General features: G+C 40.5%; 1 protein-coding gene across 1 annotated transcript in view; it reads right to left on the bottom strand.

Annotated features, from left to right (window-relative positions):
• The window catches only part of LOC104620156 (secretory phospholipase A2 receptor-like), a 38433-nt gene extending 21556 nt beyond the window's left edge, over nt 1-16877 (bottom strand). Inside the window, 9 exon segments of the mRNA XM_010286284.1 lie at nt 1439-1551; nt 6531-6638; nt 7866-8023; nt 9523-9711; nt 10705-10848; nt 11513-11626; nt 12750-12923; nt 14054-14221; nt 16502-16877. Of these exon segments, the coding sequence (XP_010284586.1) occupies nt 1439-1551; nt 6531-6638; nt 7866-8023; nt 9523-9711; nt 10705-10848; nt 11513-11626; nt 12750-12923; nt 14054-14221; nt 16502-16847 (1514 nt within the window). The 5' untranslated portion in view covers nt 16848-16877.
• Nucleotides 16878-20345: the final 3468 nt, after the last annotated feature.

The following is a 20345-nucleotide window of genomic DNA, read 5'->3' as shown; positions in this document are numbered from 1 at the left end:
TTCAGTTTATGAGCACATTTAATCAGCTTCCTATGAAAATTTATACAGCAAAGTAAATTCCCAGTTTGATAAAGACTTATATGACTTCTTGGTTTCACACATGGTGAAAAGCATGGCTAAATACCATAAGGATGACATTAATGTAAAAAACTGATTGTATCCGCAACACTGAGAGTGACTGAGGACTTTTATTTAATTTTAATTTCTTTTGCATGTTCTCTACACCAACTCTCCTTCCTCTACAACCTACTTTTAATGAGTATTTTAGGATCAATATACTGAAAAGTTTTTGCATTTTTCACACCAGAACAACAAACCTCAGCAGTAATTAAAAAAAAAAAAGCTAAACTAACAACTAGCTTCCTTTGCCACTCCAACACTGGAACTGGGAACTAGCATAATAAACAGTGACGGCTACATGCAGCAAAAATCAAATAAAAAGAAATAAGCAGAAGAAGACAGAAGACATGCTTCCAGTGATGTGCAGCGTGCCCTCAGCTCCTTGTGACGTTTGAGCTGCAGACGCTCAGCCGCAAGAATCTGTCCTTCATCTTCCCCGTAAGGATTATTGTCGTGCTGCAGAACAGTGCTGTACGCATAGCGCGCAATCCTGAAACCATCTGGCCGGCCAAGTTCTCATTGATGTAAATCCTTATGGGGGTAGCCTGTGTTTCCCTAAAATTTCTAGCTATTGTTCATCTGATTGCTGGTGGTTACAGCACTTCCCCCATCCCAAAGAGAGGGGGGATTTCCTCCTTTAAGGTTTTTGGGTTTTTTTACAATACATACGTGGAAGTTAAATGTAATATACCTATCAGTATGTCATAAAGTTTAATGGGAATCCAACATACAGGGTAAATCACAAAGAGATCAGAGAAAACCCAAGCATCTGGACATCTGCAGAAGAGAAAGCCTTTGCTGAAGCTGGAATACAAGTAAACAGGAACAAAGCAAGGGAAGACAGACCTCAAATGCTTTCAAACATTTACTCTCTCCCTCTATTTGCTGAGAACTCACATAAAACACATATATAAATAGAAACATTTATGAAACATTAATTGATTTGGATTAAAAATTGATATATTTTGATTATAAAAATTAAATATATTTTAATTTCTTAGCATAGTTTCCAAGTGCACTAATAAAGTTTCTTAAAGATGTTACATACCTCTGTAGAAAGCATTTTGCTTAGATTCCTGCATGCTCACATATCTGCACATTGTTATGTGTTCATTAGGCTATCGATTGCTTTTTACTAAATTTATTTTCACTTAAAAAAAAAAAAGCGCATCTTTTATTTTAGCCAATGTTAGTAATTATGCTCATCTCTCACGCAGTATTATTCCATAACGGTAATATCTTTTGCCATGCAACACTTTCTAAAGTTAGAATAGCTCTTGTTAGAGGTATCTTCACGCTGTCTGAAAGGATTAACTACCTGTTTGTTACTGATACAAGTGCAGATGGGCAGAAATAACCACTGGAAGCATGTTCAAAACTTCGAGGGGTACTGTCGATTTTGTAACAATATCCACCATGTCTTTCCCATCCCTTAAAAGAAATGAACATTATTTTGTAGATTATTAATTTTTATATAGTTGTTAAAAACTTGATCCCCTTTTGTACTTTCTGTCTGATCATCACTGACATCCCTATAGCCCTTTTCCTTTCTACCACGGTTCAAGAGTAGTTAACCTCAAGGTCACTGAAAACATTGAGTAAATTTAACAGAAGTTTAAAGTTTAAATCCTTAAATTGTGCAAAAACTGGCTTATCACAAACACACCATAACTTCTTTCATGGGTATGACAAAAATGTGGGCAACAGTTAAAGCACTCTCCCCACATACCGCTTTTGCTTCAATTTTATACTTTGAATACTGTTTTCCTGACTGAGTTTTGGGGAGGTATGCCGAGCCCCTCAGCCAGCCATCTCTCTGGCATGAAGCGTGTAGTAGCACTTGTCGGTTTGCACCTCTGGTATCTCATTGCTGATATCTAATAGCTGAAGTGCAGGATAAACACTGCCATATCAGATTCAGTTGTTACAAAAAAGGATTACAGCTGCCCTTTGTCTTCACCTGTAAACAGAAATATTTATTCCAGAAATTGCTGGCCTTTCATACAGCAATGCACTCTAGTTATTTACCTTTTCTCAGCTCCCTTTCTCATTTTCAAATAAAACATCCAAAAAAATTTTTTTTAAATTAACAATCATCCTACTCTAATAATGCAGAATTAAAATGACACATTTTCATGGTTTATCAGATGAGGCAGAACACTAAGTCAGTGGTCAGCCTGCCTCATTTCTTCTTATTATTAATCTTTTATTTCTCATTATTCATCTCTGGGTGTCCCGAAGAACCTACCAGGACTGGTGTGAGTTCTGCCCCAGTTCATGCACTGTACCTGCCTGGTCATCTAGCTGGGAGTGTTTGAAATAATCAAGAGAATAACGAGATAATAAACCATCTCTGTCTAAACTTGAAGCCACACAGACAGAAGAACCAGCCGATCTCGCGCTGCCTCTTCCGTGAGGGAGGTGCTGCTGGCAGGGGAGCTCACAAAGCAGCACAACAGGGACCAAGCACAACACCCGGGCGGGCACCATCAAACGCCGCTTGATGGTGACGTTGACAGCAGAAGGAGAAAAAGGGGAACCAGATAAGCTCTTTTTCTGCTGTCCACCCTCAGGTACAATAAAATGCACAAGAAGACGCTGCAGCCCTATTCAAGACAGCAATCAGACATTATGCATACGCCTCATCCTTGCTGAATCTGAGGAGGCAAATTTCAGCCTCCCATTCGGAGTGTGTTTGCTGTGTGGGTAGCTGACAGCTCTGCTGCCTTTTACTATCATCCCCCTTCAGTGCTTGGAAGATGGCTGGGCACAGCCCTTCGTATGGCACAAAAGTACAGAAGCAAAACGAGCTTGCAGTATCCATTTCTGTGGTTTCACCTGAGAACAACACGTACGCATTGCTCAGACGCTGGCTTTGCAAACAAAAATGAACTGGGTCGAGGCTCTTCCCTATCTCCGTACCAATGAGCTGGGACTCCTCTGCGGGAAAAACACGTTGGCAGGTGCCGAGGGCTCTGCAGCGCCCGGGGACCAGCGGGCTCCGGGCAGTCCCACGGGGGACACAGCAACGCCGCTTTCACTTCGACGCGCACTTAAACTCAGGGGAGTGGGGGCCGGAAAAGGGCTAAGTATTGACCAAAAAACCCTCTGTGGGGACACGGAAACAGCAAACGTCTCGTTTCCTTCAATTGGAATTTTTGAGTGATAAATGCACTGGTTTGAATGAAGCAAACACAACCATCCTAACCTCTCGGAAATTTTAACCTGGAGCAAATGGCATTGCATAACCTTCATCTTAAAGCCTTCTTGGTGCCTAAAGACTGGAGCAAAGTAATTTGATGCTAATCTTTACTTAAATTTAAAAAATTGTGGAGTAACTAGAGGCCGGTAAGCTTGAGGGCAAGCACAGACTGAGAAATTCCAAACTTAAAAGTCTGAGTAACTGGTCAATAAAATGGCAGATGGCATTCTGTACAGATAAATATGAAGTGATGCACATGAGGACCTCCCCTGCACTCCCCAATCATTTCATGTATGAAGTGAGGAACACCTATCTCACTCCCACCCTGCAGGAATGAGCTTTGGGCGTTATGGTGGTGAAGTTCCATGAAACATCAGTTTAATCAAAAAGTCAAATGAACCTTAAGAATTATGAGGAGAGAAAGACAAAGAAGGTTACTCTGTCCTTTTAAATTCACTTTTTGCCATTTTTTGGAGTTCTGACCTCCAATCTCAGAAAACAACATTAGAAAAGAAGGGCATCAAGGATGATGAAACGTATGGAGCTGCTTCCACATAAGCAGTAACTGAGCAGGCTAGGACTCTTCAGCCCGGAAAAAGGAGATACCTTAGGGAAGGTATGACACAGGTCTACAAAATGGTGAGTGCCGTGAAGGTCGTGCAAGACCCTGGGGACAATAAACAAAGCTAAGCTAGCAGGAGGAAGCTTCAACATGGAAAGAAGGTGGCATTTTTTCATTCAAAGGGTAGTAGATTTACAGATCTCCTCGTTAAGCAATGTTGTGAATGCAAAGAGTTTGCATGAGTTCAAGGGGAAACTGGACAAGCGCTTGGATACCCAATGCGGGCTGTGAGATACACAAATCTTAAAAGGCTCAGGAAATCCCCCAAATGGTTGGGGCTCAAGGGAAAACTGGGGGAAGCATTACCTGTATCTGCCCTGTCCTGCTCTTCCCCAAATATCACCTGCAGCCACCTGCGGGAGGCAGAACACGAGGCTGAATGAACCCTTATTCTGAGCAGCTGACCTTCTAGTCTTTAAGAGGTTTTGTAGCCTTAATAGCAATTCTCTTAAAAGTACAATTCTCTCCCGTTACAACAGCCATAAAGACAAATGCTCGATTTAGTACTACACTGTTATCTTTTGATGCTCTAATTAAAGTATAGAGGACTGGAGAAAGTCACCAGTACAAATACAGTCAGTTCTGCATGCAGACACCTCCAACTCGACTATCAAGCAGCTGACAGCTCCACAACCTGTTTCAAAAGCTGGTTGAGAGAAAATGTTTAAAACCGTTATTTCAGAGTTGGGAAAACTGCCCAGCGAATCTGACCTTTGCAATAAAATACTTATTCTCAGTAATAGCCTGCTGACTAGGAAAAAAGAATAGTTCATCTGCTAAGGGAGGAAAGTGCTTAGCACTTTTTATGTCTTAGGATGACAGAAGCGTAGGAAAAAAAGAGCTCAGGTTTCTAGTAACTTGATATGGACATATTGCAAAAACTGCAATCAGCAGAACCACAGAAAATGTTAAAGGCTAGTTCATCTAATGCACGAGTCATAAAATCAACATGAGATGAAAGCTCAGTAATAACACATAAGACTATAAAGCTTTAGAAAAGCAAAGCAAGCTCCCCAAGAATCTACTAGCAATCCAACGTGAATGACAGTGCGAGGTTAACGAAGCAAAAGATCAAATGTGAGAAATGCCAGTAGATATTCTGTACATTTTAGTTAAGTCAGCAACAGGAAAATGAGAAAAAAAAGGTAAATCTGGATGAAAAAAAGACTTAGCCCTGAGAAATTAGGCCAATAACGAGCAACAATATATACATTGAATGTTATAAGAAAGTGAGTTGTCAAGACAAAATGTCTGAAATGAAATGTAGCTTTGAGTAAGATTAGTACTGACTTCCTTTGATTAAATGAATATAACTTTTTCACATTAGAAAGAAAAGTATCTATTGAAACCAAGGAACTATAACAGGGTTCAGCATATGTTTTTACAGGGTGTGAAACATCAACAAGCAGAAACTTATCCTGAGTAGGAAGTTTGCCATAGCAGACCAAACTATGTATGACCACTGACTCAATCTCTTGACTCTCATCCAGTGAGGTACCAGAAGTTGAAGTGCTGTCAAGCTCCTGACTACAACTGGAAGAAAGTCTTGATGTTCTGCACGTTTTTCACATGATCAGGACTATGACAAATCTTTCTTACAGTAATAACACACAGAATTCTTGAGTGATGAAATACATTGGTCCAAATGAAATTAATGCAGTTACCCTAAACTTTTGGAAGTGTTAAACTGGAACCAAGCAGTAACTTCTGTCTCCATAATGTTATGACCAGAACGCTGGATCTGGCCACTCTATGTCTGGGGGAAAGACTGCATCTGACTCCACAACAGTTCAACTTCAACCCTCTTATAATTCAACTGAACTGGTTCTGTTTCTTGACTTTTCAAGAAAAAGGACAGGAAATTTTAAAAGTAACACAATGAGATAAAGAGTAAAGCAAGTTAGAGAAGAGATATTTTTGTTGATAGAAAAAGAGGTTCACAAAACTCCTCCAGAGTTGAATAAAATACACAATCTACAAGTTTGCTCTTTTCACACTGTGAAATGGAACCAACGGCAAATAAAATCATACTTTAACACGTTACCTTTTACTACCCCAATGCAGAGCCTAAAAGCCTGAAAACCTGTTGCAATGTCCTATTTAGATAGCCATGCTTCTTCCCATTTATGTTTGAAAGCAAAAGGAATGCTAATGTTCGAGTGGAAGAGTTCACTCCCCATGTCAATGAAACTGATTGTTTTTCACCCTGACATTCCATTTCAATGTATGAAAACCATGTGTGGGATGAGGCATCATATAACAGCCATTATTTGCACAGGTGGTGGACAAAAGGGTTTTCACTTTTGATCTAGAAAGAAATAGGAACTTGGGTCACAACCACTGACAACGCAACAAGCCATGAAAGGCAACTTGGGAAAGCTTTTAATCTTAGATTAAAATTTAGTTTACATACTTTTAAGGCAAACGATATTTTTTCTATCAAAACATGCATGTCTTTAATATGAAAAACTAAAATTCTCTATCTATTTACATCCATATGTTCTGCAGCTACATTTAGAGGTTTCCTATATAATTCTATTTTATCAGTAAGTCTCTAAAACAAACAAAAACCACAAAATCCCTTACCTCTGGACAACTTGATTCCAGCTCAGAAGAGACATTATTAAATTCCCCTGCTTTTTTGCAAATGTAGAAAGATCTGTCTTCACATTTTTTAACCTTCCAAAGTCCCTCCTAAGGGATAAAAAGAAGTATATTCTGTACATACCCATATTCTCATGCATAGCTGTACACACATTAGATTACACTCACTCCTATCTTAACTCTTCAGTAAAAACAAGTACTTTTTCTCACTCCATTTATTTGTCCTTAGATGGACCATTTATTTCTACCAACACTGGCAGCAGGACTTTTCAAATCAATCGTATAAAAGAGTTCGTCTCTTTGAAACACTCTTTGGGATGTAATGCATCTTAACTAACACTATGGCCATACCAGAGCACTTAATTTTCAGAACAGGTATGAACTTTCTTCCTAACTATTATAGTTCTTTGCAAGATTAATCTTTATACTTGAACAGTCCTTACTCAAGATATTACATAATTTTCAGACATCTATACATACTGGACACGTAGCAAAAGTAATGTTTGAAGAATTTTATCTTGAACCTCCTTTTCCTTTGTATCTTACATTTTTATTTGTTTACACTTGCAAACTGAGTGAAATACGGGTTTGTGTATCTAAAAACCACAATTTTACCAAAGTCCTATTTTCTGCTTCCAGTGGGAACCCACTTTTCCAGGTCACTGGAATTGTCTTGGCCTTCCCATGAGTTAAAGATTGCAACCTGGACCCACTACTGGAAAGACAACAAGAACTCTTTTTGATACAGTTTTCACACTTAGACAAAACATACTTTAAAAAAAAAAGGATTATAGTGCTACTTACATAAGTCACATATTAGCAAATTTAAGTACTGTTAAAAGATTAGACTACTATCTGTTTTGAAAGAGGCTACACAGAATGTATAAATCTTGACAGCAAGATAAAATGGGCACAGCTGACAGTTTTAGAAAACCTGAATTTGAAGTTTTCATGACCAGAACTGATGCATCATAAATTATGATATGGACTGGACTGGACACTACTTGGATTTTAAATTACTTTGTCTTTATCAAAATACCTACTCATATTTGTTCTCTTGCATTTGGCAAGCTTTACACATGTAACATTTTTTATTGAACATAAGCTCAAAATCTATGATTAATTTTCTGTGCATCAGCAATGCAAAATGTATTGGTTCCTAAAGGCTACATTGCATTTATCACAACATGAATATATTAGGAATCAAAAACCAACTACAGGTCATGGTTTAAAAAAGTAGCACAGTGAGAAAATAAATTATTATGAGCTAAAATAAAAGTATCTGTCTAATTCTTCCAAAAAGAAAAGGAAACTTACAGATCCTTGTGCTGAAACACAGAGTTGTCCTGTTCTTTGATAGGTGTTAGGTTCTTGGCTGTACCAGTTAGAGAATTTTACTGGGGTGCTATCTGACCACTCAAAAACAACGGGGGTGTTATTACTGTATAACCCAATCCATGTTTCAGTTACATTTTCTGTAAAAGAATAAGTGAGTTCAGATTTTAATGGCAAAGAAATAATGCCTGTTGCTCCTGTAACATCAACACTCCCATGAAAAATTATTCATGGGATTTTCGTAAGAATCACCTTCTTCCAGGAAAAAAAAAATAGCTGAACAAACTTTAGGAAACCTTACTGATGAGATAATGTTCTACTGCCCTTAAAGACTAAATTATTTCAAAAATAAATCAACATACATGATAATACATTTTGAAATCCTGAAAAATACAAATCAAGAACCTGCATGCTTTTCTGAAGTATGTGGGGCAGAAAGGCTGACATGGAAGGGAACAACAACTTCTTACACTCTTCCATGGCACACTGAGGTGTTTAGGTTTCTCTAAGTGATGTTTGTGAGTTCCAGTGACAGCACAGTTGCAGCCACAGTGGCTGGCAAACATAGGAAAGACAAAGCTTGCGCTTTGATGTAATGTCTTACTTGACCGGCTACTACAGCCAGAAAAAGCAGACATAGACTTTCAGGCAGGTAAGCCCTTCTCCTGAAGAGTGAAGCCTGACGCAGGTCTGAAACAGCAGCAGCAGACTTTGAAGCTGAATACAAGTCGAGAACAATTACATCTGTCTATTACAGCATCTCTGGAAATAATGGTATTTGGTACCTATGGAGGGTGTTAATAGAGGGGAGGAAGGTGATACAGTGGTTAACCTCTTAAGAGGAAGAGAGACAGGACAGCAAAGAGGATGGGTGACAGGAGGGATGACAATGGGAGATGATGTCCAGTAAATCCAGTGTAACACACCATCCTGCAACCACAGCTGATGGGACAGATTTGATAAAACACATCACTGTGCCCCAGCTCCAGGAAGCTTAAACTCACGGCTAAACTGTGCTGCTCTGCCAGCACACTGATGTCAGCTGGAGGCACAAAATAGTCACTTTTCTTTGCTGCTGTTATAACAACAAAAGTCTTGGCATTACTGCAACAAAGAGCTTTTGTTCATTAAGTTCCTTATGCAATTATGCTACCTCTTAGGACAATGTGGACTAGCAGAACGCCTTTGATACACCCTGCTGCCAAAGGGGACTCTGTCAACATGCTAGCAGCAGCAGCCGCAACTTTGCAGTGTGGACAAGACCAGCTTGAAAGCAGAAGATACACTCAATTGTTGTTGCTTCTAAGCACAATTCTTGCATAAGGATGATCACTGAATATTTTGCAACAGTTTGCAAGGAACCAGCCAAGAATGGGAAAGCACAAAAGCTAGTGTCTTTACTGTGGCCTCACTGTGTTTGTTTTGTTGATTCATTTCTTCACCATTGGAGAAGGTGATGCTATACATTTTTAAGACTCCTAGAAGGAGCATGCATCATGCCTTCTTCTTTTGTAAACTTCATTTGACTATGCCATGTAATATAGTGCTTATGTGGCTAATGATGTTAAAGGGCTGCACAAAAGAGCATCACAGAACACTTCAAGAAACTGCGCACTTTAAACTAACTCTCAAAACTCACCACTTTCCAGCAAGTTAAGGAGCAGCTCTGCATCTGCCATGGAGGATATACTGATGAGCCCGCTATTGTCACTTTGGCATGAGATAAAAGCATCGTTCCAGCTCTTCTCCTCTTTATGAAGTCTGTAGCAGTTGCGATTGTGTGGGTACCAGCCAGCATCACAACGAGTGGCATAATACTTCCATGTATCTTTTAATTAAGCATACAAAATTTGTGTGTATTAGACAGAATTCCAAGGTTATGCTATGTTCATAACACATTCAGAGCTATTTTTTTATCTTCAAATGCTGAAAACACAGTCATCCAAGATGACTTCAAGAGGCCAAAACACATGCTCTATGGAACATCACCTACCAAGCAAACTGAAATTTCTCCCACTTGATTTTATGATTCAACCATGTGGGCTGCTGGACTAGTGCAAACACACTAATGGATCTGTTATTCAGTTTAAAACACGTTGTATCTCACTTATTACCTCAGAACCAGATTCAAAAAGCCAACTAAAGCTTTTTCAGTTGCATTATCTACAAAAGGTTTGGGTAAGTCCTTTCTCATCTGAAACAAGTAGGGAAACTTCCTTTTAAGTTATCAGGAAGAAGTTGTTGTTTAAGCTGTTCTTGTCAAAAATCAATGTTCTAATAAACTCAATTCTGCATTTAATTTTCCCACAGAATGGAATTCTGAGGCACTCTATGTGCTATATATCCTATACTCATAAACACTTTGAAAAAATATATGTACAATGCTTTTTTTGTATATCAAAGTACAGCATGCCATAACAATAACTGTAAATTTCGAGCTGCGTTTATACAACTTTCTTCTCTGTGGACCACTGGTTAATTCCATTCAAAGCTGAAAACCTATTTTTAAACTCAGAAGTGTGGCTTTATTGTAATACAAAGAGAAAGTCCATTCTGTAAGCTTCTGATCACGTAAGGAACCAATTAAATGCTATGCATATTAAAATTATTTGTTAGTTTTAAGATTCTAAACATGTTTTCCAGGACTGCATTTAAACAGAAGAAGTTAAAGAAGTTAAAGTAAACTCTATTCAACATAAACTAGCAAACCCATACATTTAGTCCAGCTAAGACCCTGTTCTGCTGACTTTATATTCAGGTGGCTTCTTCTTGTTCTCCTTCCACACTCACAAATAGGACACAGTAACATTGAGAGACTTACCCAATGTTTCGTGCTCTGTCTTATTTAAATATTTTTTGCATACAAAAGGCAATCCAGATTCACATAAATAACTTTGCCAGCCGTACTTCAATTTTGAATTAATCACTGCACAATGATTTTCTCTAAAACGGTTATCAGAGACATCTGCAAACACATTTTTGAGAAGCACAAAATTACATAAAATCAGTTCTTTCTTGTACAATGGTGTTGTAAGGCTCTCTGCATCATACTGAATGAATGTATAAACATCCCTGCACACCCAAACTTCTAGTAATATTACACCAATACTATTGACAGCGAAACACTGACCATGATTTATACATGTGTGGCAATCTGTCCTTGGCTGCTGCTATCACTTGAGAGGTTGAAATAACTTCTAGTGTTTATATTATATCTGCTGGTGGACAGACCTCAAAATGTAGCAAACCAAGTCACAAAGCTCATGTTAATGTGCCAGTGTTAATTACAGTATGCTAACATAAACAAATTGAAACTCCTTTTGACGATGAAACCAGCTAGAGCATAGATTTTAAATATACAACTGGAATCTTAAAAACACCTGTAAAAGTAAATGACAAAAGGGCTAGATCATTAATGCTTTGACCAGATCCCTCTCAATTGATGCTACAACCCTAGAAGGGGCTTTTAGTTCATGAATAAATATTTCTACCAAAAAAAAAGAGGTACATTCATTCACTTGATTCACTTTTCCAATGCGCCTGTAGGAACAGTGGTCTTGTATCAAGCTGCAATTACAGAGAGCATATAACTACACTGCTAAAAGATATCCAAGAGGAACATCAAGTACTTGCTCTCCAGTTCACAAATGCTAGTGGTGCTCCATCTGACCACTGCCAGCCAGCATCTTCCTCCGGTCGATTCAGGCCCATCCACAGCATCACGTCTGTGGCGTTTAACTGCCCTGAAACAGAAAAAATAAACAAAATAATACTTCATGCTTTCCCCATGTTTAAAAATATCTACAGGTATAGATCTGCTGCCCCGACTTGTTACAATAGGAGTAAAACAAACCTTCAAATCAAGTCTCCAGAAAGTTCAGGCTGTTTTTTCTGCCCTTAGAAAAAGCCTATTACTTTGTTAATCAACACAGAGATGAAAAGAAATAAACTCAGAAGTCTGCATCCTTCAAAAGCTATTCGTCCTGCAAACCCTTCCTGCAGAAGCTGTTGCTGACCTTAGAAGTTAAATCTAGAACAAGCAACTACATAAACGCTAGCCTGTTTCAGCTTTCTGTAAACCAAACAACTTGCAGTCCCTTTACAGCCTGCCGGGATATCAAAAAGCTCATGAAATAATTTAAAAACCTTCCGGTTAGCTTATATCCTGCAATTGAAAACCAGCAATAATGGGGAGCAATGGGCAAGACACCTGAGGCAGCCTTTCGCGACACAGCTCTACCACCCATGCCTCCACTGGGTCCTCTCCACCCACACTAAAATGCCCGTGACAGCCATGCTGTCACAAGGCTCCACAAATTTGTCTAAGACTATTGCTGCATAGGGGAAAGCAAAAGGCTTATCCAAGGAGGAATACCATCCATTAATGAAAACAGAGCTGGCATTTTCCCCACACAGGACATTTTCTTCCAGCCTGCTGAAATATTCTCATCATTCACATTTGGTGAAGTCCAGCTTGCAAAGAAAAATTAACAGGAGAAAGAGACACCCGGGTATGTTGCAGAGAAGGTAAATATTTGTATAATTCTCCAAAGAAAACAAACACGCTCCATAACCACAGCTGCAAGAATGAATGGGAGTCTCTGTGGGGAGGGAGAATTAAGACAATTACACCCTGACGTAACACATAGCACCATTTCTGCACTCGGATTATTAAGGTTGTAACTTACCTTCACCCTTGCTTTTTCAAACAGCTCTACCGGGGTATGATATGTGATGGAGCCTTGTGAGCAGCAATGGGAGAGACATCACACAGTATTAAGCTCCAAAGGTTACCGCCTTGTCACAGGTAAAGAGGAAATCTAACTATGGGTTTCCTACAAGGTCCCCAGAGAAACGTCTACTCACTGCTTAAGGTACTTATGTAGTTCTGCTCTTCGGGGTCGGTGACACTCAGCAGGTCTCCTCCTTGCAGCTGACAGGCAGCCCGTGCCTCACGCCAGGTCAGCACAGACGCAAGGTTGAACTGGTAGCAAAGGCGCGTGTCGGGGTTCTTCTTCCAAAAAACGTCGCAGCCACTCTCTGCTCAAAAACAGACTCATCACCAACAGCCCAAGGCTACAAACTAATCAGAAATATAACACCTTGAACAATTCAATTCATTAATGACAGTAGCATCCCAACGGAAGCACGATATGAGCTCCTTTCATGTTCCTTTCTTAAAGAACATATGGAAATAGGGCACTAACGGAATAAAATGTTGCTCCATATTTCATACGGTTGATAAAATACTCAGGAGCTGGTGGTGATTTTCACAGTTCTCATGAAGCCAACAGAGCTATGTTTTAATTTATACCAGCTGATCATTTGTTCCTAAAGCTGCATGTCGAAATATTCAAAATTATGAACAACTCACCCAACTTGTGGAGAAGCAGTCACTGGATATCCTTCTATCTTGTACTCAAGAGAACAAACTTACTATAATTACAAAGTATAAGCAAGGCTGAAAATACCATCTATTATATTGGCTGCCCAGAAACCCCTATTACAAAGACACATTTACAGTCATTCTTAAGATGCTTTGGAACTGAGATCCGAAATGTAGCTTGAAGGGGGACGGCTTTTCCAAACCACTTCTGCTGATAGAAGATACTATTTTGCTTATTTATGCAAGAAGCTTGAATATTCATGAAGATTATACATCCAAAATCTTTCAGAATTTTTAAAGCTATTTTTAAAGTTATTGCTTTTTGCAACATTGCAAGTATTTTTAAAGCTATTGCTTCTAAGTGTTTTAGGGCCAAGACGCATCCAAGTAGTGCACAGAGGAAAAGTAACGTGCAAGATGTAATGCAGTCAAGCAGAACATGACTTTGCAAGAGCAACCCTTACTTTACACGCTTCAGAGAAGCTCCCTGTAGATCACCGGGACAGAGGAGAGCGAGATTTAGCTGCAGAGTAAGGTCAATGGGCTGCGCAGAATAACAACCTTTGGCTCACCCCCTGTAGTTTCGCTTTTGGGATGAGGACTTGGGTCTCCAAAGGCCAAATATGATAAATCATGATAAAATTTGCTAAATTTTGTGGTTTTTAAAGAGACATTCCCCTCTAAAAGAAGGGAAGTAATCCAAAACAGAGCACGTCTTAGAATTGCTAATAAAGAGCAATACTCTTGTGGGGTGGAGGGAGAGAGAAGACAAGGAACATCTTACCAGCATTTGGGCAAAACCCCCATTTTTCATCTTGTTCATAGTGAGTTGTTGTGGCACACCAGTCAAATTCCTTTCCATCTCTGGTACACTCATAATACCACTTGTTGTTATATTTAAATGGAAAAATGCATGGGAAACCAAAAGAATTTCCCAGCAAGGTGTATGTTTCTGGAATACACAAAATGCGGAGATTAAAAGAATGCAGACCACAGAAGTTTCTTCGGCCCCATATTTCATTATTCCCATTTTTAGCAGCAATGATAGAAATAAAACGTCTAAAGTTATTTACTAACTTTAATTTATAATTGATAACACAGCATTACAAGTATGAGCAGCATAACTTCAGTGAACAGAATTTGGAAATAATAATTTCTGAAATTTGTTCACCATGAAGCAAGGCACATTCTCATAACTTACTGTAATTGGGAAAAACCTCAAAACCTGAAGAATTAACATACAAAATCTGCACTTACATTTCAGAACAACTACATAAAAACAATAGTTAGCAGAATCAATACAAGCTCAGATGCAAACTCTACTTATTTTTTACTTCTTAGTCTATGACAGACAAACAATTTAGCAATTTATTTCCCCTGCTCCTCCCACTCTTTATGAAGTGGATTTCTAATGTTTTTTCCATTCTCTTTGTCATTCTCTGGGAAAGGAAATGTGAAAGACAAAGGAATATTGACTAAACCTTTAAAAATAAGTTTTTATACCATGGGGAATAATAATCTAGCTAAAGAACCGATGTTACATACATCTGTTGTCATAATCAATTAATGCCTTATAAAAGGCATTTTTAAAATATTCATTGTAAATAAATATAAACATAATTTTATAAAAATATTTAAAATATTTTCCTATTGTACTTTGACTACCAAAATATGGAGAGAATCCACTGCAACTGAAAGCTGTAAAAGCTTTACCTCAGTGACTGTCTCCTTAACCTCAGAGCTTCTACAAAAGGTCAAAGTACCACAGTCACACTCGGAATGAAATTGTTTGTGATAGATTCCATGTTGATAGCCTAAAGATCAAAGTCCTTCAACTACAAAATCAGTACAGGCTGCCAGGTTCCTAGAGGTTCCCTGAGTTAATGGCTGGCTGCGCACAAATAAAAAAACAGTTTACACATTGTAAATCCCCTTTAAAGCCTTCTGATATGAACAGATGATACAAAGAACATGGGTAAAAAAAAATCAAGATTGCTTCTCAGTCTGCCCGCTACCATGCTGCTAGCTATGGCGGTGCAAGGGATTATCTCAGCCCTGGCAAGAAGCCAAATTTGACAGCTATAGACTTCTCACCACAGTTATATACATTTTTTTTCGTTGAAGGTAGAGATGCCCCTCCCCAGCCTGGTTGCACTAACAGGCTGGCTTGCATTTGCGTGTGCATAAACTAAGGCAGAAGGAGGAAAATAGAAATTGGCGGTGAAAGAGATTTTGCCAACACAATTAATTACTTTGGTCCTGAAATTAGGCTAGAATCGCCTGCCTAAGGCTGATCCTCTTCTCCCGGATGTTTCAGCCAGGCCTACTTTCATCTCGCTATGTGCACACAGCAAATGTGTAAGACTTTTTGTGAGTTTAAGTATTTTCTGTCTGGTTTTAAGTATAAACTCCACTAGGTTTTAAAGAAGAGGCTGGATGCTGTAGTGCTTTCCCAGTTACCACAGCTCCCAAAGAAACAACTCTGGAGTTAGCAGGGGCCAAGCCCAGCTACACCTGCAGAAGGAACCCCCGAGACCAGATCTGCAACCCAAACACCCAGTTCAAATGGGGAGAATCAACAGCTCCTGTCTGAGACATGCTGCGCAAACGTTAGGTCTTTCCTCCTACAGAAATGCCGAGGAAGGGGTCAAGGTGCAGTCTGCCTGTTTGTAGTCAATGGGTTTATCTTACTCCTTATACCTGGAAAACTGTTCAGGTCTGCAGACCTGCATCTTGACATACATTCCTCCGCCTTCGCTAGCTGCACAGCAGGATTAATCAAAAGCCTGATCTCTGCTCCAAAGTTTGGCACGTTCAGAGTCCAGGTGCTGAACATTGCAAACATTGGTTTCATGCACGCTGTGATCACAGACTGATTTTCAGTGACAGAAATTCCAAATCCTTCGTTATCTCTCTTTGGGTTTAGCTGATAATGAAAGCTGCAGGACAGGCAACAGCAAATCCTTAGTTCCCTTTTTTATTTTATAGAGGATCTGAAATGAGCATTTCCTGGTTTGCAAGGATACTGGTGCTTTTTGGGGTCCATATAACAGATAAGGAAGAAAATCCACTGTGTGGTATGCTCACCTCCACCACTGCGTAGAAAAAAACCAAACTTTGAGTCCCAAACCACAACAGAGGCTGGAAGGGACCATAAGCACATGACCTTGCTTCAAAAGAACTTTTGAAAACTTTTCCTATCTACATTTCTATAATAAAATTTTATTTTTACCTTGAAATGGGTGTTCACAAAGGTCTTCATCATAGGACATGTACTGTTTCCACTGATAAGCAGATTTTTTTTGGGCCACAATACGTTTGCTGTTTTCAATGGCTAATTTGTACTCTGATACACCAACTAATGCTTTTCCATCACAATTCCACCATAATGAGTATTGAGTTGAATCACACTCAAGCATACTTAATGGCTGTTCTGGTCTACTGATGTTCAGTCCTAGACAGGTACTTCTGCCTATGTTGAAAAGACGGCGATTAGATACCCATTTCCATAACATGTCTTTTGAGAGTTGGCCGCAGTCTTCCAGAACAAGGCCAACTGTGTCCCCTTTAATGCACATGTTGGAGTCTTCACTTTGGATAATAAATATCCCTTTATCTGTAGTGGGGGGAAAAAAAAGAAGTACTTTCAGTCTGTAGAATACTGCAATTGATCAAATAGTGTCAAAAGACAAATGTTTTAGTTGGAGCTACTTGGGAAGAAAACTGAAAAAATCCATCAGAATAACTGGCACTTCAAAAAGTAAGAGTACTGGTCTAAATTTACTGCCAGCTGAGTTTTTAACATGTGGACTACTTGCAAGATCACAAAAATAAGGCTAGGTTGGATAGCCAAAAAATGGAGTACCTAAAAATACCAAGTTGTGTTCAGAGGAAAAAAAACCAACACTGGTCACCAAGAAATACCCAGTAACGGAGTACAAGTTTAAGCGTTGCAAGAAGTCATACTGTGTACTGTAAGATAATTCTCAGGGCAGGGATTGGAGAGTGCAAGTGAATTGCAGCCTTCCAGTACTTAAGATGGGGACAGACTTCTTAGCAGGGCCTGTTGCGATAGGAGAAGAGGCAATGGTTTTAAATCGAAAGATTTACACTAGTTACAGAAGAAATTTTTCACAGTGAGGGTGGTGAAACACTGGCCCAGGTTGCCCAGAGAGGTGGTAGACGCCCCATCCCTGGAAACATTCAAGGCAAGGCTGGACGGGGCTCTGAGCAACCTGATCTAGTTGAAGATGTCCCTGCTCGTTGCAGGGGGGTTGGACTAGATGACCTTAAAAGGTCCCTTCCAACCCAAAGATTCTATGATTCTAAAAGCTGAAAAGTTTAAGGCTGACATTGCCATACTCTCTGCCATATTCGTTCTTCACTCTCTGCAACTATAGAGACAGAAAGAAAATATTTTGCATCGTAAATAGGATACAGGAAGGGTAGGATTTATCTGTACCACGAGAGCTGGTGGCCAAGGGTTAAAGTATATCTCCGCTATTGGATGCATATTGTTCGACCATACATGACTACCCTGGCCCACAGCAGATGTTGTGGGGTTAGCCTGACATCCCGACTTTCTTGGAATCATGCAGAAATTCACTGAACTATGTGACATCACATCATAAGTATGTGAAAAAAAAAAGTCAGCTGTTCAACGTCTTGGGAGCAAATGTTTAACCGAGCATATAGACTGAAGAAAATGTGGGCAGCTGAAGAACTAGAAATCGGCAAAATATAAACCTGTAACAGCTCAGCTGTTTCGTTCCCTCTGAAATCCAATGCTAATTAGCCCATGGCGTTCCTCTCACGTTATAGGCGAGGTATTTGTTTTATGCCTCAGGAGATTATGCGTTGAAAACCTGAGCAGCACTACCATTTTGCCTTTAAATTTTACAGTGATGATTTCTGCCACGTGTGCTTTCTAGCTGTTGCAATTCACTACCCGTAACACCCTGAAGCAGTAACTACAATTAAAAAACCCGTCTCAAACTGACATAGCCCACATCTAATGTATGAGGTGCAGAGGTCCACCCAGATGTTGTGTCTGAGTTTAGTACGTACAGTTCAGGTACAGCTCTAGAAAAGAAATATTTTCAAGCAATAGTGGGACAGTGCTGTGTAACAGATAGACAGGAGATCAGCTGTGATCATTGATCACCAATGCAACGTGCACACAACAAGCAGAACAGAGAGGACAGGGATCACGGAGAGGTTTTTGGTTACAGACTCTGCACCGAGCACATCGAGCAGCCTGACGCACAGAGAGGACAGCCATACTGCAGACTGCACGACCGGCAACAGGGCTGTTTTCCATGTGGCTATAGGCGTTGGTAGCCTGTGATGGTGCAGGGCAGGGCAAGCCTTTCTGATCGGGAGCAGGTGAGAATCAGCCTGTTATCTGTAACCGCAGCTCCCAAGCACCCAGCAGCTGTCCTATGCTAAGTCCTTAACCATCTGGGGCAGAGCAAGGTTCCTTTAGTCCATTGCATCTCTGCAGCTCCCAGGCGTCTGAGCCCACTGAAAAACCATCAGTCAGCACCCTGTGACAGATACCCTGCTTGGCTTTTAAGTTTTCTGTGAAGTTGTGCACTTTGTGCTGGTTTCATCCTTGTTATCCAACCCATGTTATCCTCCATGCGCAACACAGGTGCCTCTATCTACATGGCCAGAAAGGGCTTCTGCCCCTCATGCTAGGGTATACCCTTCCTACAGCTGTCTTATCTTGGTTGACCAAGAAAATATACTGTTAATTTGCTAGATAAGTGGAAGCTGGGATGTTGTTAGCACCAGTAAACACTGATTAATGAGGTTAATTCACCATGATACCGGGATTCACACTCAAACTTCTTGTGCAAACTCTGCATCTACCTTCACTGACAGCACACAGCATGCTCCTGGGGGCGGGGGGGGAAACACCACAACACAAACATGAAAGATTCTCAACCTTTGAATGCCTTTATCTGTAGGGCCCTTAAGAGTTGCAATGACTGCTGAAAAAAGATAAGGGTCTTGCACAGCCTATACAACTAACACAGCTGGATGAGCTCTGTGAGTAATAGCATGCTTCCCTTTTTCATTCTGCAGCGGCTTATGCCAAGAACAGCCAGACCATAATTCTTGAGCCCCACAGTCCCCTTCCGAATATGGTTTCCGCTCCCCAACTACAAAATGCAATTGGCAAGAGAGCTGGTGCCGGCCCAAGGACTGCCAGGTAAAAGCAGTAAGACATGAGAGATGGCAGGCTCAGTGACAGCTCTGTGGGCCCCTACTCAGCCCTCTCAAGTGGGGCAATGAAGCAACTGGAGGAACACCAAGCCTTGGGAATGCCTGTTGGGCTTCCCTCCTTTGAAGGAGCTTTGTGAAGCTACATCATCCATTTTACAGGTGCTCTCACAGAAGGGTTTTGTTACAAAGCTCCTGGGGTCAGGGAGGATTCTGTGCCAAAATCCTGCAGATGAAGAGCTGACAGGGCTCTATCAACTTGCAAGCTCCAGAGGACCCAAGGAAAAAGGAGACAGCCTCTGCCTTAAGAACTGACAGGGTGGAGGGAGGCCTTTGGAAACATCCCGCTTCTCCTACATCCAGGGCCCCCCCAAGAAGGGCAAGGTGACAAGAAACAAAACTCCCAGAAGCGAAGTCTCAAGCTGATGTGAAGCCACAGATGAAGAGCTGACAACTGTCCAGTACCTCCAAGTTCCTGTTTACTGAAGTTCAACATGGCTAGTAGTGAATACATGGCTAGAACAAAACTAGGAGAACAAGATATCTTCATTTCCTTCCTCCTCACCTCCCACTTCCTTCCCCCCAAAGAGCAGTGAGAATTGCTTATGTGGTAATAGAGAAAATAACTGGAATTTATTGGAAAGGAGGAAAAAAAACATCTATCTCCAGGTGCAACAAAAGCAATGGGCAGCAGCGTAATAAGCAGGGAGGATGAAAAGGGGGCAAGGCCTGCGGGGGCGGTTCGCACGGGTTCAGTGCCTGCCCGCGGCCCCTCACGCCTCCAAAACGCCTCACCCCTGTGCGGGGCGAGACCTTCACCCTGCCCAAACCCTCCTGGCCGGGGTCGG

The sequence above is a fragment of the Phaethon lepturus genome, unplaced genomic scaffold, assembly GCF_000687285.1.
Source record: "Phaethon lepturus isolate BGI_N335 unplaced genomic scaffold, ASM68728v1 scaffold6384, whole genome shotgun sequence".
Classification (NCBI taxonomy): domain Eukaryota; kingdom Metazoa; phylum Chordata; class Aves; order Phaethontiformes; family Phaethontidae; genus Phaethon; species Phaethon lepturus.
The sequence above is the reverse complement of the archived record's forward strand: the minus strand, read 5'-3'. Positions and strand labels throughout refer to the sequence as shown.